The following is a 27,480-nucleotide window of genomic DNA, read 5'->3' as shown; positions in this document are numbered from 1 at the left end:
TCCAATGTGGAAAACCTCTTTGTACCACTTCAGGGTGATTCCAGTTAGATAGCTAACATGATCCCTTTTTTAACCTCTTTACCTAAATTAGTTTAAAGATTAGTCCCATATAATAGGCTTTATGTAAGTAAGCATTAAATGACTATCCATCAAATGGATATATTCCAGCATTTAGTAACTCATATGAGTAACCGATATAAATGAAGATAGAATTGACATTCCTTTTGAAGTGTCTCCAGGCTTAGGCTATAACTTTCGTTGTCTGCCTTCCAGACTCAGTTGTGAGAAGGCTGTTTACACTCCTCTTTGAAAAATCAACTAAGGTGCACCAGCTGAAAAATCCTTGCTTTGCGTGCCAATATGAAAGTATTTTTAGAATGGTGACTATGCTAGTTTGCACTGCTTTAATCTAGGCTGAAAAGTAGAGGATCTAGGTGTGTCTGTTACTCAGAAAAGGAAAGAGAAAGTACACACTAGCAGTAAGGCATCAGTATTTACTTCAAAGATCAACATTAGGTGGAATTAATATGTAATTTATTTGTTAATAATGGCATAATTAGTTTACCCATCAAATTTCAATTACCAAATGGCAGGCAACAGTCCTCTCTCCCCTTTCTAGAGCTACTGATATCGTTAATACGCTAATTTTCAGCAATTCAGAAATTATAGACGGTCCTGTAAATAAAAGTTTAGCCTCAGACACAGCCTGAGAAAGCAGCATCCAAAAGACAAAACATAAAATTCTTAGCGGATCAAGACTCGTCAGCGATCAGACTGGGCACAGTGCCTATTCTATCCTTAGCTTCTTTTTGTTTGAGGATTGTTCCGAAATAGGAAGTTGTTGGTTTCAAAGCTCGATTTTATGGAGGGGTCGCTTCTCTCCATTCCCACCCTCGTGCCACCTTCTCTCTCACAATCGAACCTAGAACATGCGAGCATGTTTAACTCTCACTTCGCCACCTCCATCAAATGAGCTACCATTAGGAAAGTTCTGATTTTTCTTAGGGGAAAAAAAAAAATAGATTCTGTCTCTAAAAGAAAGAAAAAATAAAAAGTGCCCATCCGGTTATATTGGAATGCCCTCACTTTACATCCTCGGGACGATCTCTCAGCTGCTCACCCACCCACCCCTTGCGTCTCCTGCCGGGCTTCTCAAAGCAGGACATCTCGGGCGCGGACGGGGCGAGCACGATGTGGTGAAGGGGATGAGCTGGAGAGAAAACGGGTGTGTTGGGCTCATTCGTTTTTTTCCGGGGCCAGGATTAAAGCCAGGATACCTTCTTGGTCCCGACGCCATTCTCTCCCCCAGGCGGCCTGGAACCCTGGAGGACGCCAGGCCAGGCTAGGCTGGCCGGAGGTCAGCGCTGGGCCGCGGCCGCCCGGCTGCCCCGAGGCCTAGACCAGGAGTAGGGGACGCATAGGGCCCGGCCTGGGCGTCCAAGAGGATTAGAAGCCTCGCTGGCCCCGAATTCCCAGCGGGACTCAAAGTTGAGGGGTTGGGGGACCAAATCACCAGCTCCCTCCCTCCGCCCGGGGCCGGACAGGAGCATCCATCACCCACCCGCGCGCTTCCTGATCCGGGTTCGCGCGGGCGGCGCATCCATTGGCGAGACCAGGTCACGTGGGGGAGGGGGTATGGGGCGGGGCGCGCGCGAGGCCGAGACGGAGCGCGCGCGCGCGCGCGTGGGCGGGGGAGGAGCGGAGCGAACTTTGGTGGCGTTGGCGTTGGCGGCGGCGGGAGGGGGAGGGGTGGGCGCTTGACAGCGGGGGAGGGGAAGGGAGCAGAGGAAAGGGGGGATGGGAAGCGAGGCAGGAGGGGGAGGGGCCTCGGTGAGCCCAGAAAAACGACAACGCGAGAAAAATTAGTATTTTTGCACTTCACAAATTAATGACCATGAGCTCGTTTTTGATAAACTCCAACTACATCGAGCCCAAGTTCCCTCCCTTCGAGGAGTACGCGCAGCACAGCGGCCCGGGCGGCGGAGACGGCGGCCCGGGCGGGGGCCCCGGCTACCAGCAGCCCCCAGCGCCCGCGGCCCAGCACCTGCCACCGCAGCAGCCCCAGCTTCCCCACGCGGGCGGCAGCCGAGAGCCCCCCGCCTCCTACTACGCGCCGCGGGCTGCCCGCGAACCCTCCTACCCCACGGCCGCGCTCTACCCCGCGCACGGTGCCGCCGACGCCGCCTACCCCTATGGCTATCGCGGCGGCGCCAGCCCCGGGCAGCCGCCGCAGCCCGAGCAGCCCGCGGCGCACGCCAAGGGTCCGGCGCACGGCCTGCACGCGAGCCATGTTTTGCCGCCCGGGCGGCAGCCCCCGCCGCCGCCTCCCCCGCAGCATCGAGCGGCGCCCCCCGCGCCCCCGCGGCTCTGCGAGGCGGCTCCCGCCACCCCGGGCATTCCGGCAAGGGCCAGCGCCCCCGCGTGCCCGCTGCTCCTGGCCGACAAGAGCCCACCGGGCCTGAAGGGCAAGGAGCCCGTGGTGTACCCCTGGATGAAGAAGATCCATGTCAGCGCCGGTACGTGGCGCCGCTGGGGAGGCGCGGGAGGGTGGGCTGGGGCCAGGGCGGGGGTCAGGAGGCGAGGCAGAAGGGAAGGGGGCCTCGGGAGGGGAGCCCCCATCTGGCCCAAGCTACAGTGGGATGTGGGTGTGTGCGCGCCAGCCCGCCGCCTGATCCTAACGTGAGAACCCTTTTGTACTCGGGGTCCCTTTATCGGGAGATTTACGAGACGCCAAACTGTTAGGGCAGTAATTATAGCCCCCATAAATTTAATTGCCCTGGCAGAGGCTTCAGGCCATGTGTCTTTGAAGCTTTTCTTCAGCCCCAATGCCCAGCACCATTCTTTATGGCTCTCGGGTGTTTCCCGTTGTCAATAGCCTGTGAAACATTTTCTTTGCCGTTTTATGTATCTTGCGTGAACTTGGTGTCAGGTTATTATATAATGATGATGTCCAATTGCTCTTCCCCACCCCACCTTTTCTCTCCTCCTCCTTTCCCTCTCTTCCACTCCCTCCTCCTTGGCTTTCTCCTTCGGGGTTATGGGCTTTCAGTCAACCCCAGTTATAACGGAGGGGAGCCCAAGCGCTCTCGAACCGCCTACACCCGACAGCAGGTCTTGGAGCTGGAGAAGGAGTTCCACTTTAACCGCTACCTGACCCGGCGGCGCCGCATCGAGATCGCCCACACGCTCTGCTTGTCGGAGCGCCAGGTCAAGATCTGGTTTCAGAACCGGAGGATGAAGTGGAAGAAAGATCACAAACTGCCCAACACTAAGATGAGATCCTCCAACTCGGCCTCGGCCTCAGCAGGCCCGCCAGGGAAAGCACAAACTCAGAGCCCGCACCCGCATCCCCACCCTCACCAGGGCACCTCCACACCCATTCCCTCCTCCATATAATCTTCTAGAGATCTAGACCAGTTTCTTTCCCTCACCTGCTTTTCTCTCTTCTGAACCTTTTGCCTTCACCCCTCCCTGGTCTGGAGCATAACAGACCCCAAAACAAAACCCAACTTGATGAAAAGGATGATAAAAAAAGAAGACATTATCCCGGTAAGAGTGTGTGCTGGTTGCCATCCAGGAGAGGACAATAGCCAGGATGCTGGCTGGTGGAACAGGAACCTGCTGGCCTGAACAAGGCTGTCAGGCTTGGGTACCTGAGAAGGACCACTTGGCATCAAATACTTTTGAGATGGCTAAAGTCAGCAAGACAGTCCATGCTGACTGGGGACGTGTACATGTATATTTGTTGCAAGAAGAAGAAAACAGACCCCTTTCCCACCTTTTTACCTCCCCCTCCCTCATTAAGGCAGCTCAAAGAAGCTCTTATTGAACTGAAGAAATGAGTAGACATTGTGGACCTCACAAGATTATTTAATTCTCAAAATTTATAGAACTTGATGGTAAATGTGACCCGTGTTAGTTTCCCTTCTTTGCATTTATTTAAAATATCGTTGTAGAGATATTCTTGTCTTATTCTGAGGCACAATCTGGGGGGAGAGGGGAGTGCATTTAGACCCATGTGCAGCTGTACAAATCGTGGTGTGGCTATATAGAAAGCCATGTGCTAAGAATAAACTGTTTGAAAAAATTAAAGTTCTAAGACATATTTGTGTGTTTCCTACTTTTAATTAAAAACACAAAAGTTCTTTGAATTGAGATGCTTGACCTTGCCTGTAACAATCTTGTAGATGGCTTGACTTGTGTTCACTTGGATTCTGACTGCTCACATAATTTGCGTGAGTGTATTCAACTTGAGCTGAACTCTTGTCAAGCTTGACCCACTGTGGGAAAAGTTCCAAAGAGCATGAAGGCTCTTGAGCTCTGAGAGGGCTCCTCTTCTTCCCAAACTTGGCCAGGCTTTCAGGCTTCAAGTCTCTGTAAGGCATAGAAACGTGTCCTTCCCGGCAGTGAAAGGTGAAACCATGCAGTGCTCCGGGTCCAGGAGTTTCTGCAGCTGTTCTACACGCTGAACTCTGAGCACACTTGGAAAGAAGTGGTCCCTGTGGTATTTATTGCACCTTCACACTTAATCTGCCTGTTTCCCTGGAGATAAAAAATAGTTTGTGCAAAGGGTTGAGATTGCTTTTTGTTTCTTGGCTGTTTTTAAGGTTCTCTTCACTAACTACAGCTTGGGAATTTTTGTTTGTTTTCTTGTTTATTTTCTTTCTTTTTTTTTTTTTGAAGCAAGAACTTTCAAAATAAAGTGAATTTTCCCAGTACACCCTCCAAAGTTTCTTCTGAGGAAAAAAAAACCCATAATGACTTCCCAAAATGCACCCCAAGCAAGGTAGACCTCAGAGTATTAAGTGTTGGAAGAAAGCCAAACTCTGAACTAGGGTCACTTTCCTCAAATGCTCCCGGATCTTTCTGCCCAACCTAGAGATCTAGATTCAAAAGGTTGAAAATCAAAGCCCACTTCTAAATCTCCATAACCCTAGTATTTGTTTACTGATTTACAAATTGACAAGGAGGACTTAGACTTGGTTGTCAGAGAAGGGAGCAATCTGCAACAAGAGACAGAAAACCAACACACACTAGCCCCAGAGTATTAGAACTGTCACCTGGCCTTGAATGAGTGTGGTTTTTAGTTCACATAATAATTTTAGCAGAGATGGGAAGGGGCAGCACTCACCTACCTCTGCAATGTCAGAGGAATTTTAAACACATTTTTCCATCAGTGGCAAGTCCTTAGCCAGTGGTCACTGCTGTTACTCCTTTTGCCTCTGCTGCCCTATGTGTGATACAGGCACGGGTCATCAGTTCTCTACCTGTGAACAAACCAGATCTGAGAGGAAAGTGATGGACACTAGTCTCTGAGGGGCTTCCACCTCTCCCTAAGAAAATTCAGGGGCAAACAAATACATGCCTTCCCGAGTCAGGCCAAACCTGGCCTAAAGTGCATTTTATAAGGTGTGAACGGGTGCCAGGGATTTCTGGAGGCACTGCAACTGCTGCTGAAACTTATTAACCCTCCCCTACTACACGCACTTGTAAAACGAAATTAAATCACGCTGAAAATAGCAATTTTCCCAGGAATCATTAATCACCTCGTACAATAAATACTTCTTTGTAATTCAACAGCAATTCTGAAAGGCATTCTCTGGGAAAAGTCTGTGGAGAAGCGAGGGATCTTCTTGCAAATAATGTGGTCTCGGGCAAAGACACAGCATCTTGGCTGTCTGCTCAAAAAATGCCTAGACTCTTGGTGGAAATTGAGTGTTGAGCTACAAAACCTCAAATGGCAGATTATCATCATTTAAGGTAAATTCTTGTATTTCTCCTTTGTAGGGAAGTCTGGGTATGGGGGCATTCATTAGCTTCATACTGGAGGCAGTTGTTTAGGGATAAAAAGGGTAACTTTCTTTCACCTACTCGTATATCTGTCCAAGAAAGGAAGAGAGAATTGAGATTGTTTTTCTAATATTCCGGGACAAAATGGCATTTTTGTCCAAACTGTCTTTGGACAAACTGATTATTAAGGTATTGGTAAATTTTACAAAGCCAAAATGATCCAGAATGATCCAAATGATTGTGTCATTTCTTCACAGTGTTTTGCCTGTTTCAGTTTTGGGTTTTAAGGGAGCTTGTTATAACAGCTTAGAAAATCCCACTTCATGCTTTAAAATCGTGCATTGTCTGCGCTTTGCTAGGGCAACCGTAAGAGTTCACCCAGAGGACAAATTTTCTATCTCATTAATTGTTTTTTTTTTTTTTAAGCAAACCCTACTGGCCCCTCAAACCCTTGACCTTTAAAGACAGTATTTTGTGTAAGCTCTATAATTCTCCTACCCAAATGACCCTTACACATGCTCCCCTCTCCTTTCTCTCTTTCTCCCTCCTTCCCTCTAACGCACACTCATCTGCTTTAGTCACAGAGCCAAGCTGTGCATGACTCCGGAGATAAAAGTTTTGTTAACATCTGAAATCAACCTAAATCGGATAGGAGACACTTTAATGGTCACAGTTTGAATTAAGTACTTACCACTCTCCCCGCTGAAGAAAAATGGCACTTTGCAGGCTCTCTTTCCTAGTTTTGCTGAAATCTACGATATACCCGGTGTTTTATTACAGCAGGAATTCAACTGTGACAGACATAGTAGAGTACTTAATACCCAGGATGGAGCTCATGGGAGGATTACCTAGATATATGGTATATGGGGAGTGGGCCCTTGGCGCACAGCGTCTCTGACTTTGTACCCAGCTGTCCCAGGGTGCCCACATTCCCCACCCACCTCTTAGCCTCCTGTCCATGGGGTGGGTATCATCATCTCTCCTCTGTCCCCTTGCTCCCCTAAGCTTCCAAACTGTTCTGCTCTTCTCACTGCTGGCTTCCCTTCAGCAGTTTCAACATAGAAACAGATCAATGAGTCTAGAATGGAAGGAAAGAAAAACCCCAAAGAATCAATGTAGCAAACAGAAACGTGGGGCATCCTGTCTGAATGAGTGGGTTCTGTGTAGGCAAGAGGCTGTTCTTCGCACTCCCTTAGTCTCTGCATCCCTAGCTGCCATCCTGTATTGAAGAACACCCTTCAAGTCTCATGCTTCCCAACCACTGCTTCTCTTGCCCCTTCTCTAGATTATACACTGGCCCAAGAATAGCTCTGCTTCCTCTCAAAGAGTATAGGCTGAGAAAAATAAGAGGAGGAAGAGACATGAGTTCTAACTCTTTGATAGCATCAGGGAGGCTGCTAGGGCTGTTGTGAAACATCCTAGTCTGAAACTTCTGTCTTGAAATTCTAGCATCTCTTCTCCTTAAGAGCCCAAACTCATGGACTATCCTTCTCCCCTCTTTCAGGCAAATGCCACTTTCTCTGGGATTGATTCCTGTGACTAAAAGAGATTCCCTGATTGAAAGAATGTCCAAGGCCAAGATATCTGGAAGCCATTTTGGTTCAATCTTCTCAGTTTACCAATGAGGAAACTGAGGCACCTGAATGCTCCCCCCCCACCCCGTGCTCTTTATGTTAATATTTATGTTAATGAGTGTGTAGGTTGAAAGAGCCTTCCGGTCTCGCCTTGGTTAGGGGTAAGTGCACAGGCATCTTTCCTCTGCGGAAGCCTATTCTGCTTGGAATGGACGTGTGCATCTGGGCTTACACTTGACATGGAGGGCCACAGGTGTGCTGCGGCCAGGGAGGAAGGGTGGGTTCTTGCCTGTTGCGCCATCAGAGCGGCCCGGGAGATTATGTAGCCAAACCACCTTAGCCAGAACGCTGAGGCAGGTGGGCTGACCTCTGGGCTCAGGAGGGGAGGGACGTCAGGGTGTCTGGGAGAGCGGTGGGCACCCCACTGTCCACAATTCTCACAGTCCCAGAGTGACTAATTCTATGCTCACCCTTGGATTTCGGTGGCGGTTGCTTGCCAGGAGCCGGACCCAGGGAACGGCATCTGCGTTCCGGAGGCCTGGGAACTAAAAAAGCCAAACAAGGACCCTGGTTGCAGCAGATAAAGGTGTAGCGGCTGTTCGAGGGAGATATTGAAATTGTAATCTTTGAGGTCACGTGACTCATTAAATAATTAATGCGGATCGTCAGGAATGGATCGGAGTCGTCAGGGCCTCACTAGGAATGAATCTCTCAGAAGTGAGACCCCAACTTCCTATTAGATTTTTAAAAACACACTTCCTCAGATTTATCTCCAAAGGCTTTTAACTCCTTCAGGAGGGCTGAGAGAGCCCTTCAGCGGGGAGGACCGGAGCTGGCGGGCCCACGCGGGGTCTTGCGGCTTTTTCTGCAGGGTTTCTGCGAGTCCGGGGAGCGCGCCGAGTCCGCGGAAACGTGAGTTCGGGCTCGGGTTTTCTGCGGTCACATCCTGGCTTTGGTGATGAAGTGGGACGGATGCGGAGACAGTTGGTAATGTTGTGATTCACACTGGGGAAGGCTGCAGAGATGCCACAGGACTGGCGCGCGGCTTTGTTCAATTTTCCCGGTGTTCATAAATCACCCGCGCCGGGCGAGTGAGGGAGCAAGCGAGCGCCAAAAACGCCGGGAGAGAGGCCACAGCGGCGGCGGCGGCCATTGCGGAAGGAGAGACCTGGGCAGCATCTCTTTGTGACCATTAGTCTGAACGATTTATGGGGAACAGCAGCCATGAATATTTGACTTGGGGATAAGGAAATAGCAACAATAATAATAACCATAATAATTACAATACTCCTAAGCGTCGCGGAGAGGGGAGGAGTGGGCAGCGGATGGTGGCTTAGTGGATATTTCTGGGGCGAAGTTGAATGGCAACCTGCAGGGTAGCTAAGCCCCACCTTGCTCAGGGTTACACCAGGAGCCCCAAGGCCAGGGGGCACTCCCTTTGGGCACATAGAAGGGGAGTTTGAACAAGAGAAAGGGCCTTAGCATGGATTCTGAGTCGCGAGTGCCTGATGGAGAGTGGGGGCTGCAGGTTGAGGTGGTGGCAGAGGGCAGCTAGCTGCTGGTTTTCGGCCACTTGTTCAGTGTGCTAGGGAGCCCTGAAGCCTAAGGGTCAGGAGACTTGTCAGCTATTTGGTAGCCTCTCTTGGTGCTATCAGCAGGATTGCATGGATGCGGGACAGCCATGGAGGGCTGGTTTGGAGCAGGCTGGAGTATAGGGAGGCTACCTGGGCCTGGTGAAGGGGTAGTGGAGCAGGGATAGGGCTGTGGAAGCCACCTGTCTGGCAGAGTCCCAGTCCTCCTCCAAGCCAGGGCCCAGAGAGTCCCCTTCCCCAGCGACTTCTCTTCATCCCTGAAAGTTGGCTGACCATTTCCTAGTTAGAAGGCAAGCGAGGGTAGCAGATAGCTTGAGGGATGAGGTGGCAGCAAAATTAGGGCATCCAATGGCTTGTTGCTGTTGTGCAAGGTGAGGCTGGATAAGGCCCCCAGATCGGGTATTGTTGGATGCCCATGTCCTTCCCAGTTTCCCATTTCCAGCAGCCTTCCAGTTGGCCTGCTCTAAGGGACTGGGCGCTGCGGTAGTCAGGCCAGCCCACTAGGACCCAGAAATGATGCCTCCAGGGCTTGAATGAACCAGAAGACAAAACCTCTCAAGACTGCCCCCGGCCCATGCACTGAGCCGGGGTCTGATTTCGCGCCAAACATAAATGAACGCTATTAGTGAGGTTTCAGGAGAGTCGGTGATTGAATGCTCCCAGACAAGGGTTCCCTTTGTTAGCAAAAGAAAATAAAGCGTGCATTCACATTCTCCAAGTTGAGGTGCGTGAGGAGCTCTCCGAGCAGAGCCAGCACCAAGAGCCAAGCCTGTTCCACCTTCCTATCTTCCTCTGCCTCATCCATTTTCTTCCCCTTCCCCCTGCCCCACCCCATAAAAAGAAAGAAAAAGGAGAGTGTGGGTGCGGAGATGGAGTATGTATTTATTTTAAAAAAATAAATCACCATCTTCAGGCCATTTGTAGACTGGAACCTTTCGAGCAATGAGTGCGCCGCATGGACGAGTGCCCTGGCGACTCCTCCGTGTCCGCGTCACCCCGGGGGCCACCCTGGCGCCCGCGCCGGCCGCGCTTGCAACTCTGGTTCTCCAACTCCCTTCTTTGGCAGCCGCCGTTCACCCTCTGCTGTTTATTTGTCCGCAGTGCGCCTGGACACCGGAAAAGGCGATTCCCTGAGCGCCCGGAGTTGGAGACAATCTCTGGTTCAGTCTTAGACATCTTTCGAGGTAAGCGCTGCGCCAAAAGTCTTCACTGCGCCGGGCTATGCACCCGGCCTTTGGGAGGAGTTTACTCTTCCGGGCAGCTGAGCCCTTTGAAAGAGGCTCTGGTCAATATTTAACATCGGAGGAGTTGTGGAGCTGGGTTCCCTTCAGCTGCACGCCCCGCGAATTCGCGGCTTCAGGCAGACAAAGCGTCTACCCCCAAAGCCGGCGTTGTGCAGGAGGGGTGGTTGCAGAGATCAAAGATGTGTGTGTGTGCGTGGGGGGGGGGTCAGAAGGGTGTGTTTGTTTCTTCCGGTAAGCCCCAAACAAACCACTACACGGAACAGCAGGGCCAAAGCAAGTAGAGGCCACGGCCGCGGTGGCCGCCGCGTGGGCCGCTCTCCTTGTCGACTGTTTGCGGAGCCTGTGGAGACTGTGAGTTGGCAAATTGTCGTCAGCTCTGCGTTGAGGAAACTTGTCTCGCCGTCTTGCAGTTTATTCTACTCTTTTGCCTTGGCAGGAGGGAAGCTGCTGTATTTCAAATGTGTAGACTGTGGCAGGCAGCGGCTCTTCTCGGTTCCTGTAGCCGGGCTGATCCGCTGCTCTTCCTATGGGAAAAGCACGGATTATCTGTGTCTCGGCGTTTCCTTTTCCTATTTGGAACAAGGGAAAACTCTTTAAAATTCTTTTCAAGTTCTGGCTTAATTTGTTCTCTTAGTTCGGGACGCAGGGAGGTAATTACTGTGGTTTATTACCTTGTAAAAGATCCATAAATTTCGTGCCTATTTAGGGGAGGGGCTGCTGGAATAGCTTTCAGAAGCTTGGTGTGAAGGATTGGGTTTGCTTTGTTCTTTCAGGAATTATTTATTTTAAAAAGTTTTCTGAGATTTTGTTTTCTATTCCCTAGGCCTCAGTCTTTCCTAAAATTTGCTCCGCAAATAGATATCAAGTTGTTAATTAATTGCAACGTGCTCTTTTTTTTTTTTTTTTAAAGATTTTATTTATTCAGTTTTTCCCCCCAAAGCCCCAGTAGATAGTTGTATGTCATAGGTTCACATCCTTCTAGTTGCTGTACGTGGGACTCGGCCTCACGTTGGACGGAGAAGTGGTGCCTCGGGGCGCGCCCGGGATCCGAACCCGGGCCGCCAGCATCAGAGCGTGCGCACTTAACCGCTAAGCCACGGAGCCGGCCCAGCAACGTGCTCTTAAGTGACACTCTAAAGCCGATATGGTGTTCTGCATATGATTATTATTTTATCAGATAGGAAGTAAACAGTAATGTAAAGCTGGGTTACTTTCTCAGCTACTGTATGTCTATTTATATCAAATATAAATGGAGCATTTCAGGAATTTGCCACTCAATGTGTACATATGATTTGCATTTCTGCACATAACAGAACCATTGCAGGTATAAATAGTTGCAGGATTTTGAGACCATGTGTATAAAATGGTATACACATCTACATGTGTCCAGAGAACTTGGGGCCCATTTATACTGCAGTTGCACCCACAGGAAATGTCTCATGTTAAATAATGATCTATAACCTCCACCAAAAAAAAAAAAAAAAAGTGGGCTAAGAGGGCCTTACCTGATGGTGAGTAAAAAAACCACCAAAGTTAACTAAAGGGAGAAAAATGTTAAGTGTGTTTTTTGACAGAGAAATCAGATTGTAGTGTTTGAATACAGATATATCTAATCTGCCAACAGCCTTGCAAATATTGACTAAAGCTCTGTATCCTTGGCCACCTGCTCCTTCCAAGACAACTTTCCACCTCTTTTGACTGTGATGGTGTGGATCCAGGGCATGTGTCCCAACCCTGGCCAGGTCGGGTGCTAGGGGAGTGAGTGGAGGAGGACTGGCAACTGGGTTTCCCAACCTGGGCCTAGATACTTGAGCATCTCTATTCTTGTTCTCTGGAACTGAACTTTAAAAGGCCCACAGCCTTGCTCCAGGAAGGCGGATTTCAGAGTGGTGAAGGAGGACTCTCAGCTGCCGCTTCCTTGGTGGCTTGCCCAGACCAAGGTCTCTCTTACGGAATCCGTTTTCACCTCAAAAGTTAAATTTCCTTTGACTTCCTCAGATTTTTCCCTTCACAGCCCACCAAATCACTCCATCCTACCCCAAGTCGTTAACATTAATTGTTAAACAGCAGTTGGAGCATTAACTGGGCTGTTAATAGCGGCACGGAGGCTCCTGGCTGGAGCTGAGATGCCGCTGGGCCTTGCTGGCGTTAAGGCATTTCTCTGAAGCAGTACCAAAGACTTCTCTCATTGATTTATGGCCTTGGGAGTTTCGATGTGTTTCAGATTGTTCTGAGAGTTCTGAAGGAGGCCCCTTCTCATCTCTGAGTTGAAGCCTCTGCAGAAACTTTGCAGGGGGGAGTGGAGTTTGCCAGCAATTCAGCAATACTTCCAGGTCCTTTCTAGGCTATCTGGAGAGCTCAGTGTGAAATATTTGTGTGTCTGTGTGTGTGTGTGGGGGGGCAGGAGGTTAAGGGGAGCAGAAGACAGTATTTTAGTGATCTGAGTCCTTGGGGGACTGGAGAGTGCTTTTTGGGAGCTAGCCTTTGGTCCTGTCCCCCACCCCCCAAATCTGAGAAAACCAGGCTTTCACTTAAGGTTCTCACTTACTTTCCAGTGTGTGGCTTAGCTCAGAGCTGGGAAAGTTCACATAGAGCTTTTCTCCTAGCTATACCACAGACAGAACTTTACTGGAATACTGCCACCCGCTTAGGCCAGGGCTCACTTCCAAGGGATTAGGTCTCCTCCTCTTTTATTGCCCTTCTGATTTGGACACCTCCATGACCAGGCCCCCTTACTGAGGGCCTTACATTCTTACCAGGCCCCTTCTGTTCCCCTGCAGGGGAGGAGCGGAGGGGAGGAATCATGCACAGCCTCCTGCAGCTGCTACAAGTGAGTCCTCACACTTAGAGAGGCCTAGCCAGCTGAAGACCCACTCTTGAGGAACAAAAGAATATGGCATGAGGATCTCACCACCTCAGAGCACTCCCAAAGTTCAGAAACTAAGACCTGAAAAGAGGAACTTTTTAGACAGCTCATGAGAGGGTGAAGTGTTGAAATCAGTGGACAATGTCACCAAGCAGAAGGCAGGAGTAGGAGCGGGGAGGAGGGCTTGTTTCAGCCAGGTTCCTCCTGAGCACAGTTGGTCCAGTTCATTTTCTGCTGGTAGACACAGAGTTGCCTTAGGGAATGGTGGACAGACCCGTCTGCAGAGAGGGTCTCAGGTTGTCTTATAGGTTACTTTAAGGGATACCAGCAAAGGTTCGTTCTTTTTTTTTTTCCTCTTGCAGAGACAATTAGATCATGTCCCCCTTATATTTTTCATCATTAGAAGCCTGTAATTTCGTGTATCACCCAGCTATGCACTGAGGAAATGCGTAAGTGCAGGTTTGGTCAGAGCACAGGGTCCCTCTGGATTTTGCAAAAACAGTGACCCACCACTCTAGAGCAAAGGACATCTCTCCTAGGGGGCTCCCATGGAACACAACCAACTGGACTTGGGGGAGGTGCTTTAGCCTTTTGTCAGGTAATTATGGGCCTTTTGGGTTTCTCCAGTGGCTGTGGTGTGTGGCATGGGTGTTAGCAAACTCCATACAATGACAGGCCGTGAGGGAGTCCACAGTCATCCCTGGGTTTTCTTCTGGAAACAGTCACCTTGCCTTTTGACGTACTGGCCAGCAGGCCAGAGGAGACTGGAGTGTTTGGGTGTGCCGTCCGTGCTTGTCTGTGAGTGGAAGACTGTATAGAAAGTCACATGGGCTCTAAGAATGGGGACCGCATTGCTGTTCCCTTGTGTTTGGATCGTGTGTAAAGAAATATAAGCAGAGATAAGTGGCTTGTGTAGCACGTGTTAGGGGGGAGAGATGCCCCCAGTGTCCTACTACCGTAGACAAAACTCTTCCCCACTGCTGGTCAAGGTCCCCCACTTCACCTCCCCCAAAGCTAAGTGTTCTGCTTGGAAAGCTAGTTCCTTCAGTGATTCCCTATTTCAAATAAAAGGATTTAAGTTGACGTATGACCACGTGAGCACATAATACAGCGCATTATTGTGGCATTTGGAGCGGAGACCCGGGCGGGCTTTGCCTGTGATTACGTTTTCTAGATTCTCTACAGAGCGAGAGCTTTTTTCCCCCACCCCCACGCACCCACATCCTTCTTCTCCTTCCCCTTCTCCGGAGAGCGCTCTCCTAGCCGGTTGCAGTTTTCAGCGCTCATGGAGCGGTTCTGGATGAGCTAGCCGATGGGACTGGAGGCCACACCAGGAGGATGGAATTTATTTTAAGGTATTTCCGCTGATTGTTCATATCTAGAGTGAGTTATGGCTGTGAGAAACAAAGGTCAGGCGAGGAGATCCTGGTTCACGGACAGGACCCTCAGCCCCTCTCTTCCTTTGTTTCTCCTTTAGAACCGAAACCATTTGAATGATCCCCAGTAGCGCCTCAGACTGAGTTTAATTCCCTGGAAAGTGTTGGGGGTGTAAAGGAAGGGGCACTTGGGGGCTACCAGGTGGGCCTGGTGGCCTCCAGTGCTTGAGTGGCTTTGTCCACTGCAGCCGGGCTTGAGTCCCAGGAGCTGAGCCCCAGGCGGAGGGAGGGTCCCGAAGGGCCGCAGGCGCCAGCCAAGGTAGCCTGCGCGGTGCTGCGCTTGCTGGGAGAGACTGCCTGGAAGGGGTGGGGACTGAGTGAACAAGAAGGGGAATCACTCCCCGGTTGGCCCTGTTTGCCAGCCGGGGATGGAGGGTTAGGGCTGACCTGGGTAGCTGGAGCAGCTGGGAGAAGGAAATCAGTGAGTGGGCAGATGCGCTGCCATTTTATTGATGATGCTTTGGGCCACTTTGTTCAGTGCTGGGTTACAGGACGAGCTCTCCTACATGCCGGACAGAAGGAGCTGAAGAGGACGCGCCATTGTTCTCTGGAGCACCCTCTGCCCGGGTAGGGGTGGAGAAGGACAGCTCAGATCTAGGAGAGGCTTGGGATGGGGGAAAGCATGCTGGATGCCCAGAAGTTCTGTTATTCTAACATTCGAGAGACAGAGGAAGGCAGGAACCAGAGCAGGGTTTGGGCTTCATAATGCGCGTGGCCTGGGTGCCCCCTTGTAAGCCCCCAGCCGGCTTGGAGAGTTTGAGGACTGGCCGGTGTGCCCTGGGCAGGAGGGAAGTTCGGAGGCAGTCCACAAGAAGCAGAGGCAGACATTTCTCCGGCTTCAGAGCCCCAGAAACTGTGCTGTAGCTAGGATGGAGGCAGATGAGAGTTAAACTGTGTGCTTCCAAATTACTGGGAAAGCCCAATTGGGCTTTGGGGACCCAGCACTCCTGAGAAGGATGGAAACTCCCTGAAAAGGCGAAGAAACTTCACTTTCCTCTGCTCTTGAAGCTCTTGAAGCAGAGGAAAGGGGTGCCTACAAAGAGTTGTGAATCGGATTTGCCCCGTGACTTTTTAAAATAATATTTCTGTAATTGAAAAAAAAATCAAATCAGGCTTCTCCTACTTGAGTGGGATTTACTTCCCCAGAACGGAGGGGCTGCTTCTGCCCTCCCCCGCTGCCGGCCTCGGTGCTAACCATGTTTAACTGAGGCCAGTTCAAGTGCTCTAAAACACCCCTTGGAAATAAAATGTAAGCTTTAATTGCTGTTCAATTACTTGTCAGCATTTCGTATGATTTATGACCCAGTTCTGGCGCATTTTTGTCCCAGTTAAAGACTCATAAATAATATAGTTTCGCTGGAAAGAATGAAAGAGGTAATAGAGGTTTGTTAAAGGCATCTTTTTATTGTCGCTTCAGTGCCAGCAAGCAAAATAAATATCTAAGGATGGACTCTTGAGCTGGTTCTATATAAAAGTGTGCACGGTGAGAAGAGGCCGTTGGTTTTTTGCACTGGTTGGTTTTTCCTACACGGAAAGAGCTAAAGCCACTTCATCATAGCTAAACTATAGCTATAAAAAAGGCTAGTCCCCTTTTACCCTCAAAATGCCAGCCTCACCCTCACAGGCAAGTGTATTTCCTCATTGATTTTCCTCCCTATTCTGAGATTTCGATGCCTCTTCTGGCCAACAATTATTCCTTGCATTCCTTCCAGGCTGCACAGACAGCCTCCGAGCCACCGGCGGCCCTCTCAGAGGTGTTCACGAGGAGACCCTGTGAGAGGTGGAAAGGCACCAACACACCCTCACTGTTCCAAATATTCTAGTGCTGAGAAAATGTTTTCTCCTAGTCCCCATGAGCGAGAGATCTGGGAGCATGGGGACTCGAGGGAATTTGGGGAGCCAAAGGGTCCTCTCAGGAAAGAACACCTCAGTGGTTTTGGCGGAGCCGGGTGAATGGCTGTGGGCTTTGCCTAGAAAGGGCATGGCGGCAGCAGTGGGTAATTTCTGGCGGTGGAAATCGACAGGCGGTATTTTTCTCTTAAAACACAATAACAAACAAAAAACCTTCAGCTATTATATATTGTTGTTTTTAGTCACCTCGCCTGCCTTGCTCCAAAAGCCAGTCCTTTGGATTTCAGCAGAGAGGCCTGAATCCCATCAACCTGCGTGCCAGGGCGCCAGACCCTAGTCTTGAGGTCGGAGCGCCGCATCTGCCCGCTGCAGCCCGCCGCCCAGAAGCCACTGGTCGGGGCGGGCGGTGGCCCTGGCCCGAGCTCCCGCCCCAGCTTTTCCTCGGCTCCCACCGCTGGTGGGTCCCATCCCTGAGTTTTGCCCGTCACCGTGTTGGTGCCGGTGGAAAGGTATGCGCCCCGAGCCCCAGCCCTCACCTCGGCGCCCTCGGTCCCCTTGGCTCGGGGCCGTCCCCTCCCCCGGCAGGTTCTCACGGAGAGCTGGCCTTCCCTGCAGCTGGCTTAGCTGAGAAAACGGTGAGAGTCGCGTCAGCAGTTTGGAGGAGAAAGTGCGGGTTGATTATTGACCCACGCCTTCTTTCTTCAAATGCCACATCCGACCCGGCCGATTTGAAGAGAAATTGCCGCCGAGCGGATTTTTGCGGCCGGCTCTTGCCTCCTACGCGGCCCGGCTCCCCCTTTCAAGTCGCGCTGCCGCAATATGCCATAAGGAGCAAGTGTTTGCTGTTTTGTGCTCTGTTTACAGCTTTGGGGCGCCGAGTCATAAATCTTGCCCAGCCATAAATGACAAAAACCATTGGTATGCATGAGGCCACCCTGGCCCGGAGTGCTTTTTGATTTCTCCCTTTTCCCTTGGCTTTGTTTTTGCTCTAAGGTGACACTTTGACTCCCTGACAGTTTAAACATTCTACTTATATTTTTAACACCTTCCTTTGAGAAGGACCGGCCGTTGACACCTTGGAATTGCACGAAAGCTCCATTTCTCTCTTTTTGCCACACACAGACCCTTGCAGAGTTTGCTTCTGGATCTGGGGAGTTGAGGGAGGCATTAGGTGGGAGAAAGACCATCCTCCTTAAAGTTGTGGAAATTTTGCCGGGCACACTCGCGCCTTTCCTCTGCTCAGCGTCCCCGTATACCACTAACTAGGGGGAAAATATCGTAGATGTCGGTTCGTGTTGGGGTCAAGAGCTTTATTTGTCTTTTCCTGTGAGTCAGCTGCGTGTCTGTATGTATGTGAAATGGGCGCAAAAGAGCTGGAGACGCAGGTTTCTAGGCACCCTTGTGTGTACCTGAGCCCAGAGCGTCCCATTTCACTGCCGGGACAAATGTGCATCTCCCCCAGGATCCTTCCCTCCTTCCTGCCAGGGTTTCAAGGGTTTCTGCCTAACAATATAACCAAAGATAGCCCAGGTGGCTCTTGGGGAGGTCTCTCGAGAAAGGAGACCCTATTCCAGCCCCCCAAAGATGGCTTTAAGGTTCTTGGATTAGGGGTGGCAGGTGAGGTAAACTGCCCAAAGTCTGGGGAACTCGCTTCTCCTGGTTTTCTTTCCCCTCGCCCCCTAACTGGAAATGTCCAGGGCAGAGGGTTACGTGGTTTCTCAAACGGTTTCCTAAGAAATAGAGCCCGGCCAGAGAGCCCCTTTGTGAGAGCCGTTTGTCCTGATTAGCATAATTTTCCTGGACTTTAGTGACGCCTAGGAGTGAGGAGCGGGAAGGCTTGGGGGTTGGGGGAGGCCGCCCTCCTCCCGCCGCCGCCGAGCTCCCCCTCTCGCTCCTGTCCCTCCCCTCGCCTCAGCCCCATCCCCCACGCCGGCCCGCGCTTCCCCAGCTGCCTCGGCCTCCCCTCCCGCCCGCCCCCAGCACCCCCCACCGCACCCCGACCAGACGCTGCTCCGCGTGTAATATTCATAAGAAACATACCCAAGTCGGTGCCACTAGCCCCGGCAGAGCCCCGCGCCGTGCTAGCGCTTATCTCCGGGCCGCGGCTGCTGCCCTCGGGAAGGGCAGGGGGCGGGGGTGTGGGGGAGGGGTGGGGAGGGGGGAGGGGGGTCCGAGCCGCCCCAGTCCGCCCTGGGCGAGCCGAGTCGGAGCAGCGAGGCGGCCACGTTCTGCGCGGCGGCTTCCGGGCCTCGGGGTCTCCCTCCCGCCCGCTGTCTCGGCTGATGCCGAGGGTCGGTGCCCATCCCGTGCCGAGGGGACCCGGCCGGGCCGCCAAGCCGGGCCGGGGGCTGGAGCCCGAGCCCGAGCCTGCGCTCGCGGCGCTCTTCAGAAGTTAAGGTAAGCAGGGCCACAACCGGCCGCTCTCAGCGCTGAATGGCGGAGTTTACGTCTCGGTGATTTATGGCTGCAGACTTAAATCTCGGTTCAAGAAGAGTTCACAAGCCGGAGCTTCCTTCCCGGCAGTGACTGATACCCTTACACTTCGAGTTCAGGCCGCTTTCCCATCCCCGCCCCCACCTCTTCCCTCTGCCCTAGCCCAGCCTCAACTTTTCTGGGTCGGGGAGGGAGGGAGGGGTGGAAAAAGGGACGTGGGGGCTCTTACCCGATGTTCCCGCTTAAACTCGGGGTGAGGGCAGGCTGAGGAAGGGGCAGGAGTGGGAAGAGGGAGCTGTGTCTGAAGGAAGGAGGTTGAATTTGGGCAGATCTTCCAGAGAGACAATAGGGCTTGTTTCCTGCACTCAATTTAGCCTTCTCAACTCTCCTTCAGCTCTTGCACCTGGGAGTTATTGTCCAGAAACAGATCTTTTCGGAGGAATCTCCTCATATCCCCAGCCCTTGCTTGGGGGTGCGTGCGAAGCGAAGTTTCTTGGCTGGCAAATCTCCAACTTCTTTGCTAGGTTGCAAACTTTGGGAGCTGGGTTGGGGAGGGAATTGTGTGGGCCCCAAAGTGGTTGTCTGCTGACCTCAAACAATAGGAAGGAATTTGGTGGTATCTCCGAGGTGAATTCATATTTTAAGTTTATGGGGGTTGTTGTATGCTGTTTGATTTTTAAAGGTATTTTTGTTATTTTACAAGACAATGTACAACTTGATAAAAAGACTTAAGTAAGCAGCAGGCCGGTGTAGCTTGTGATAATGGATTAGCAAGTCGCTTGAAATGTTACACATTCAAAATCAACTTAATTTTGTTTTATCTAATATCTTGCTGTTCAAATGTCTGGAGTAATTTTCTTAACCTGACGTTTTATTTTACACAAGCCTAGTATCTTAAAAATTTATAATGGCAGACATTAACATTGCCAAATGTAATAGGAACTGTTTTCAGTGAAAGAACAGGAAACTGAGACATTAAATTGCTAATCAGTTTTAAATTTTATCTGTTATTTACTTTTGATCATGGTATCTATAGCTTCCTATCTATTTCCAAAAGAGAAATAATACTCCAGGGCTCAAGATCATGCACAGTAACTCCGGATAAGGGATGCTGTAATTTTTAATTGAGGTTCTGGAAAATTAATTGTGCCTATTTTCCAGATGTTGGTCAGATTGTTGGTTTAATAATGAAATCCAAAGGGGTCCGTTATTTAAAACGAAATTATAATCATCCATTGGTAGATGCTTATTATATTATTTTTTTTTTTCTGTTTAACAAAGTGGCTGCTATTCCTGGAAAACTTGAACAACTCTAGGACTCAAATACACATAGTTGGGGCATGAAGTGTTAAACCATTTTCTCATGAATTTGTCATTGTAATTTTCTTAAATGGTTAGAGAGACTACCATTCTGAGTGTGTGTGTGTATGTGTGTGTGTGAATATATGAACTCACATGGAACTTTTCTGAGCTGAGAATCAGAGCTTGACCATGCAAAGGTTGAAAATAAAAATAGAACATAGATTTCACTTCTGCCAACTGCTTTCTAAATAAAAAAGGGTTGAAAAGGCTTTCAATTGCTTTTTAGATTTCCAGGGTTGCTCTTTACTTGGTGTTTCTGAAGCAGGTAAATAGGCCAAGTAACAAATATCAACAACAACAACAACAGCACACAAAGATCAGGGAACTCTGGCAGGATTTTATGGCTTGTGCTTCCATCCCTAGTCCGGAGCCAAATGACCCCCATACATCAAATTACATAGCAGTTTCTAAGACAGAACCTATTATCGTTAAGTTGGAAGGAGAGTTCAAGCCGTGGTCATGGAGATGAACGCTGGTTTTTCAGGTTCCTGGTGGGTTGTTTTTTTCTCTAATCCATCATGTTTTAACAGGTAGAATTTGATAGTTTCCCTGAATAACAGCACCTCAGAAAGCCCAAGGCAGGAGGGTCTGGGGACCTTCTGTACCAGGGGAAAAGAGGTGGGAGTGGCTTGCTGGGACATGCTTGAGAAATAGGGAGAGGAAAGCAGTAAAGAACTGTCCAGGATTTGAGTTTGACTTGCTGGAGCGGGTGTTGTTGGTCCCTCCCCACACAGGATGTTCCATCCAAAGTTTTCTCTCTCCCCTTCTCGGCCACAAGGGGCTCATTTGGAGGAGGTGGATCATATCCCTGCACAAGGGTAGATAACTGCCTAACAAGCTCAGCTTCTGAAATCCAGCAGGGTCGAGAAGGGCAATTGCGTGAAAAATTTTCGTGCATACCTCTCTTGGGTGCTGGAAAGTCCAAGAAGGGGCTGGATGGGAAGTCACCCCGTGTAGGGGCTCTTTTGGCAAATACGAGTCCTAAAGCGAAGATTGGAGAAAAGTTTGGCGACCCAAAGCTCCACTTTGCTTCCTCGCCCCTTCCCCAAGATCCCCAGAGGGAAGGAGTCGCGGGGCTCGCTGGACGAGGCCAAGGAGCGGAGATGAAGGGACACCCCAAGTTTCTTCTTCCCTGGAAAAGAAGGATCCCAACCCTGTTCCTTTCTAGCCCATCAGGCCTTTCTTCTCTTGGACTCCAGCTCCCAAGACCTGGCTTTCAGCCCTCACTCACTCTCCTCCTCTCTCCCCGGAAAACCCCCCAACTGCAGACGCAAGTTAAGCAAATATTTGTAGCTGCCAGTAAATTCCAGCGGCTTTTTATAGCGCGGCTCTCTGCGCCCGGGGCCAAGTCGTGCTGCTAAATATTGCTGACCACTTTTTCTTTTATGGCTTTCATGTCACTTAGCTATTGAGAGTAAGATGGATTTGCGCGGAGCCCTCACCGCGCTGCGATTCTCGCCCCCCAGGTCTGCGCGGGGCGGCCATTGGCGGCGGAGCGTCACGTGACCGCGGGGGCGTGCCAATGTGCGCCCTCACGGGTGTCAAGCCCCTGCCAGTGTGTGCGATCGAGATCGTGAATCAACGCGATGCAAAAAGCGACCTACTACGACAGTTCGGCGATCTACGGTGGCTACCCCTACCAGGCAGCCAACGGGTTCGCTTATAATGCCAGTCAGCAGCCGTACTCGGGGCCCGGGGCACTGGGCGCAGACGGCGAGTACCACCGACCCGCCTGTTCACTCCAGTCGCCCGCCAGCGCCGGGGGCCACCCCAAGGCGCACGAGCTGAGCGAGGCATGTCTGCGAACCCTGAGCGGCCCGCCCAGCCAGCCCCCTGGCTTGGGCGAGCCACCCCTGGCCCCACCGCCGCCCCAGGCCGCGCCCCCAGCCCCACAGCAGCCTCAACCCCCGCCACAGCCCCCTGCGCCCGCTCCTGCCGCGCCCCCGCCCCCCTCTTCAGTATCCCCACCTCAGAATGCCAGCAGCAACCCCGCCCCTGCCAGCGCTGCCAAGAGCCCCCTGCTCAACTCGCCCACGGTGGCCAAACAAATCTTCCCCTGGATGAAAGAGTCTCGGCAAAACACAAAGAAAACCAGCGGCTCCAGCTCAGGTAAAGGGGTGCCTTCTGGAGGAGGGTCCTCTGGCCTGCTCCCGGCCCCCCAAGCCACCTCCAGCCACAGCCAACACTGCCTGGGAGGGCTGGAAGATTTCAAGAATTCACTGCTCCTCCTCTCCCCACCCCACAAAGGTTTCCAGAGTCTTTGCAACTAGGGAGATGACAGGACACTGTGTGCCCAGGAAACCCCAGAGAGAGACCTGATAGGAGTCTCCCTGGACTTCTCCAAGAGCAAGTGGGGTCTAGCAAGTTTGGAATCCCTTGTTCCACTCTTGGAGTTAGGACCTTTGAGCAGAGCAGACCTGAGCTCCACTCTCTCTCTCTTTTTTTTTTTTTTTTAAAGCAAGTTCATTCATTTATTTTTTTTATTTTTTTGTGAGGAAGATCAGCCCTGAGCTAACATCCGTGCTAATCCTTCTCTTTTTGCTGAGAAAGACCAGCTCTGAGCTAACATCTATTGCCAATCCTCCTCCTCTTGGTCCCCCAAAGCCCCAGTAGATAGTTGTATGTCGTAGTTGCACATCCTCCTAGTTGCTGTATGTGGGACGCGGCCTCAGCGTGGCCGGAGAAGCGGTGTGTCGGTGGGCACCTGGTTGCCAGTAGCAGAGCGCGCACACTTAACCGCTAAGCCACGGGGCCGGCCCTCTACTCTCTCTTTTTAGCACAATTCCTCATTTCCAGTGAAACAGTGACACCCACCGCACACTGAAATGTGGCAGAATAAAAGTCCAAGTAATCACCCTCCAAGTCAGAATCAATGCTTTCCCTACAATCAGAGCTTATTTTTAATTTTTGCTCCAGCAGATGGAGTGGCTGCCTTACCTCTGAAGGCCCAACTCAGACTTAGTATAATGAAGGCAGCCAGGGATCTCCTGGGGGAAGGGTTTCAGACTTGTCATCCTAATAGGAAACACATGGGCCTCCTGGAACCAGACTCCAGTGGAGGATAGGCCCTAGGTCTTGGGCTTCCCAGCATCTTGTTCACCTTTGCCCCTCCTTTCTCCAGTTGCCAATGCTTTGCTCTGTGCCTGAGCAGCTGGGACCCTCGAGCCAGGATTTGGGGGGCCAGGGAGGGCAGGAGGGTGTGAGATTAGTGGGCAAAGCTGGGGCAGGCTGCTTAATGACATGGAGAACTCTAATTAATAGGAACCAGCATCAGGGGCCTGGGCCTCCCCACCAGAAAGGGATACTTTAAATGGTATCTCTTCCTTTGGGTAGAGAAGGCCTTCTAAATTGGGGCTTCCACTCCATCCATCTCCGCTGGGTAAATTAAATAAGTGGCCAGTAGAGGCAACTTTCCAATCCTTCAGTCAGACAGTGAGGGAGGGAAAGGTTTATTGAGTATATATTAGGTGCCCAACATTCCAGTTACTGTGAAGGGAATGAAGACGGTGGGACCTGCCCACAGGGAGCTGGTAGTTTGATAGGCCTGAAGGCTCAGTAAAGGAGTCAGAAAGTGAAAGCTCCAGGAAGGAAATACCAGGAAGGCAAAGGAGGGGGGGGTCTACATTTCTATCCTTACCCCCTTGGAGAAGCCTATGATTTGCAATTTGACTGAATGAGGGGCTAGCTACTGTTACCGACACTGTTTGCCCACCAGGACAGAGGACAGCACCTAGTTCTTCCTCCCCATTTCTTGGCCCTGACGCATGAAGGATCTTTGGCGCCTGGAGCAAGGAGGGGCCTGGCTGGGTGAGGGGCTAGGCGGGGCCGCGGTCGGCCCCTGACGCCATTCTTCCTCTCTCCTCTGTCCTCGCAGGGGAAAGCTGCGCCGGCGACAAGAGCCCGCCTGGGCAGGCGTCGTCCAAGCGGGCGCGCACGGCCTACACGAGCGCGCAGCTTGTGGAACTGGAGAAGGAATTCCACTTCAATCGCTACCTGTGCCGGCCGCGCCGGGTGGAGATGGCCAACCTGCTGAACCTCACCGAGCGCCAGATCAAGATCTGGTTCCAGAATCGCCGCATGAAGTACAAGAAGGATCAGAAGGGCAAGGGCATGCTGACGTCATCAGGGGGTCAGTCCCCAAGTCGCAGCCCCGTGCCCCCCGGCGCGGGCGGCTATCTGAACTCTATGCATTCTCTGGTCAACAGTGTCCCATACGAGCCCCAGTCGCCCCCGCCTTTCTCCAAGCCCCCCCAGGGCGCCTATGGGCTGCCCCCCGCCTCCTACCCCGCACCCTTGCCCACCTGCGCGCCCCCGCCACCCCCGCAGAAGCGCTACGCGGCTGCAGGTGCGGGCGCCGGGGGCACACCCGACTATGACCCACACGCGCATGGCCTGCAGGGCAACGGCAGCTATGGGACCCCACACTTACAGGGAAGCCCCGTCTTCGTGGGGGGCAGCTATGTGGAGCCCATGAGCAACTCTGGGCCGGCCCTCTTTGGGCTAACGCACCTCCCCCACGCCGCCTCGGCCACCATGGACTACGGGGGTGCTGGGCCGCTGGGCAGCGGCCACCATCATGGGCCTGGGCCAGGGGAGCCGCACCCCACCTACACGGACCTTACCGCCCACCATCCTTCTCAGGGAAGAATTCAGGAAGCCCCCAAGCTCACCCACCTGTGATGGTGGGCTCGGGGCTGCGCGCCAGGAGAGCCCCCGGCCCCCCCACCTTTCTTCTTCTTTTGCATTTTTTTGTTTTGTTTAGGGTTTTTCCTGTCCCTCCCTTGTCTCTCTCCTCCGCCCCCCGGCTTCCCATCCCCCACCCCATTTTGTTTTCTTTGGTAACGCGTTTTTATAGTTTATGTGACGTAGCAATCTTGGTTGCTGGAATGGCTGTCAGTATCAGTAGCGGTATTTATCTCCTCCCGCCCCTCACTCGGCCGCTGGCCCTGCACCCTTTACCTTCTCTACTCTTTGATCAGAAACAGGGTATATGAACAAATTTTCTAGCCGAGTTCTTCAATGTGAATTTGTTCGTACATTATGGCTCCCGAGAGGAAGCGATTACTTTTAAAATTTTTTAAGTTTTTTTTTTAATTGCACTTCTTGTAAAGAGCGAGAAAAAAATCAAAGGCGCTTTGAAACAGGGGCTCCCTGTGCAAGGATGACTAAGTGTACGTCTTTCCGTGTGTGTATGCTGGTTAACAGTCAGATTTATTTATATTTTTTTTTGCAAGCATTGAATAATCTAAGTTTTAAATATTATTTATCCCCATCCGTTCGTATTTATATTAAAGAAATTCTGTACCCTGATTGTTCAGAAGGTTTCTTGGGCCTTTTGTTCAATGGTGTATTGGCGTACATAGTAAATTTTTTTATTTGAAAGGGAAATATAATTCCTTTATAAAAACGGTAATGATGCAATAATACCAGAGAGGATCCAGCTTTTGACAGCAGTGATTTAGGTTTGTAACATCCGGCGAAACTGAAAAAAACAATCTGTAAACGCGAAAAACGCTAGATTTGTTTTGAGAGTTCTACATTCCTTGCTGCTCACATTCTGAGAAACAAAACACACAAAAAAATAAAGTTTTTATTCTGAATAATATCCGTGTTCGGAAGGGGTTCTTTGGCCGAAGATGGGGTTCTGCGTGGAATTCAAGCAGACGCAAACTGGCGGACCAGGCCGCGGCAGCCCTGCAGTTGTGGCGTGGGGCCTGGCCAGGCGGCTCGCCTGGGAGCACGGCGAATTCTCGGGAGGGCAGCCGGAGCTCTTGGCGGCGGCAGCTCTGGAAACGCTGAGCGGCCAGTCCGCTGGGCTGTCTGGTTCCCAGCTGCCACGGAGGCCGGCCGCGGACACACGGGCTGCGGAGTGCTGAGTGTGGGAGAAACAAAGGCAGCCGAGGCGCGGCGGGGGGCGCACAGGTGCCCGGGCGGCCCCGCCAGGGAATAAGGCAGGGCTGTTTTCACGATCTTCTTCCGGTCAAAGCGGCCCAGCCAACGCCTTAACCCCGGGAATCGCCAGCTGCGCGGAGGATGCCAAGCACCTTCTAAGAGAAGCGGACTGTGCGGATGCTGCGAGGTACCTCGTCACGCCAGTGAGCGCGAGTCAGCTCGAAAGAGACTGAAGTTCACCCGGATCTCCAGCAAAAGAAGGGCTGAGGTTCGAGGAGCCGCCCTGAGCCCTTCTCTGGACTGCTTGAGTCCCAGCATGGGCTTCCTCCCGGAATTTGGGATTTGGCATTCTCCGAATTTATTTCCTCTCCTTCTTCCCTCCCCACTTTCCTTTTATGGCCCCAGGGGGAGGGGGAGAGAGGAAGGAGATTGGTATCTTTCTAATAAAAATGCAATTTTATAAGTACTTCTTTCATTTGATGCTACCGGAGTTAAACATTACATTTCTACTCCTGGATTTAAGAGAGGGCTGTGTACTGACTGGCTGGCAGAGGCAAAGGCAGGCACTGGAAAGGGAAATATTTTCATCTTCAGATTAAAGAACTGTTCAGAGAAGCAACCAATTCAGAAAGTGCAAACCTCAGAACTGCATCCCCATCAGCATCCTCCCTCAAAGCTGGAAGTAAGGAACCACCTGCGTCTGGGGATTGGGAGCATCTGATGTGAGAGATAAATCTCCCTTCTCCCTGGATTGTATCTTTCAGAGGCAGAAGTGAAAAATGTCGCCATTTTGTTTGCAATCCAAAATATCTATCATCATGGCCTCTATCTCCCCCCTGAGAAGCTCCCTCAGATGATCTTTTAGAAAGAGGCACTGGAGCCATCTCTGGGTACCTGCTGGGTCCACAGGAGCTGCTTGTAGAGAACCGCCTCACGTTTTAAGAAAAAGAAAAAGGCTCAGAAGATGCAAAACCAGGCAGCTGTAGAGATCTGGATTTTTCTCTCACAGCCAGAGTGCTTCCCCCACATTGTCCTGGGGTTCCTGATACATACTTTTTGCTTTTTAAAGAGTTTGGGTTGTGGAAGAAGATTTGCTCCCCACCCCACCCTACCGCACCCTCTCTGCCAAAATATGGCGCACCTCAGAAATACAGAGGCTGGAACATCAGTCTTTGTGAGAACTGGAGCTTCTGCCCTTTTGGTTGTTCAGATCTGAACTGAGCAGGCTGAGCAGACACAGGGGTCTTCTTTCAAGTAATAATTTTAGAGAAGTGTATAAAATTACCTGGGAAATAAGGAACAGTGGAGAAGGAGAGAAAGCTATCCACCCAGAGAGGAAAATCTTTCAGAGATACCACTATTTGAACCCGTTTCTAAAATCTACTCTTTAGCTGAGGAAGAACTGGTTTTGAGGCTTCCTCCTTCCCTCAGGGCACAGAT

General features: G+C 51.3%; 2 protein-coding genes across 5 annotated transcripts in view; both read left to right on the top strand.

Annotated features, from left to right (window-relative positions):
- Positions 1-25,751, top strand: part of HOXA3 (homeobox A3) — a 33,420-nt gene extending 7,669 nt beyond the window's left edge. The window contains exons 2-5 of one of the 4 annotated variants that reach the window (XM_004418895.3): positions 5,581-5,760; positions 10,058-10,140; positions 21,615-22,257; positions 24,023-25,751. In XM_004418895.3, coding sequence (XP_004418952.1) covers positions 21,735-22,257; positions 24,023-24,828 — 1,329 coding nt within the window. In that variant the 5' untranslated portion in view covers positions 5,581-5,760; positions 10,058-10,140; positions 21,615-21,734 and the 3' untranslated portion in view covers positions 24,829-25,751. Of the gene's footprint in view, positions 1-5,580; positions 5,761-9,991; positions 10,141-18,552; positions 18,751-21,614; positions 22,258-24,022 lie in introns of those variants that run through there. The other 3 variants (XM_004418894.3, XM_014786174.2, XM_014786183.2) reach the window with 3 other exon arrangements.
- HOXA4 (homeobox A4) lies at positions 1,889-4,139 on the top strand. The gene is made up of 2 exons (XM_004419205.3): positions 1,889-2,516; positions 3,050-4,139. The coding sequence occupies exons 1-2, from the start codon at positions 1,889-1,891 to the stop codon at positions 3,394-3,396; spliced, it is 975 nt and encodes a 324-aa protein (XP_004419262.2). The 3' UTR covers positions 3,397-4,139.
- Positions 25,752-27,480: the final 1,729 nt, after the last annotated feature.

The sequence above is a fragment of the Ceratotherium simum genome, chromosome 1 (assembly GCF_057802395.1).
Source record: "Ceratotherium simum simum isolate JZ-2026a chromosome 1, ASM5780239v1, whole genome shotgun sequence".
In the NCBI taxonomy this organism is placed as follows: domain Eukaryota; kingdom Metazoa; phylum Chordata; class Mammalia; order Perissodactyla; family Rhinocerotidae; genus Ceratotherium; species Ceratotherium simum.
Note: the sequence above shows the minus strand (reverse complement) of the source record. Positions and strands in the feature narration are given on the sequence as shown.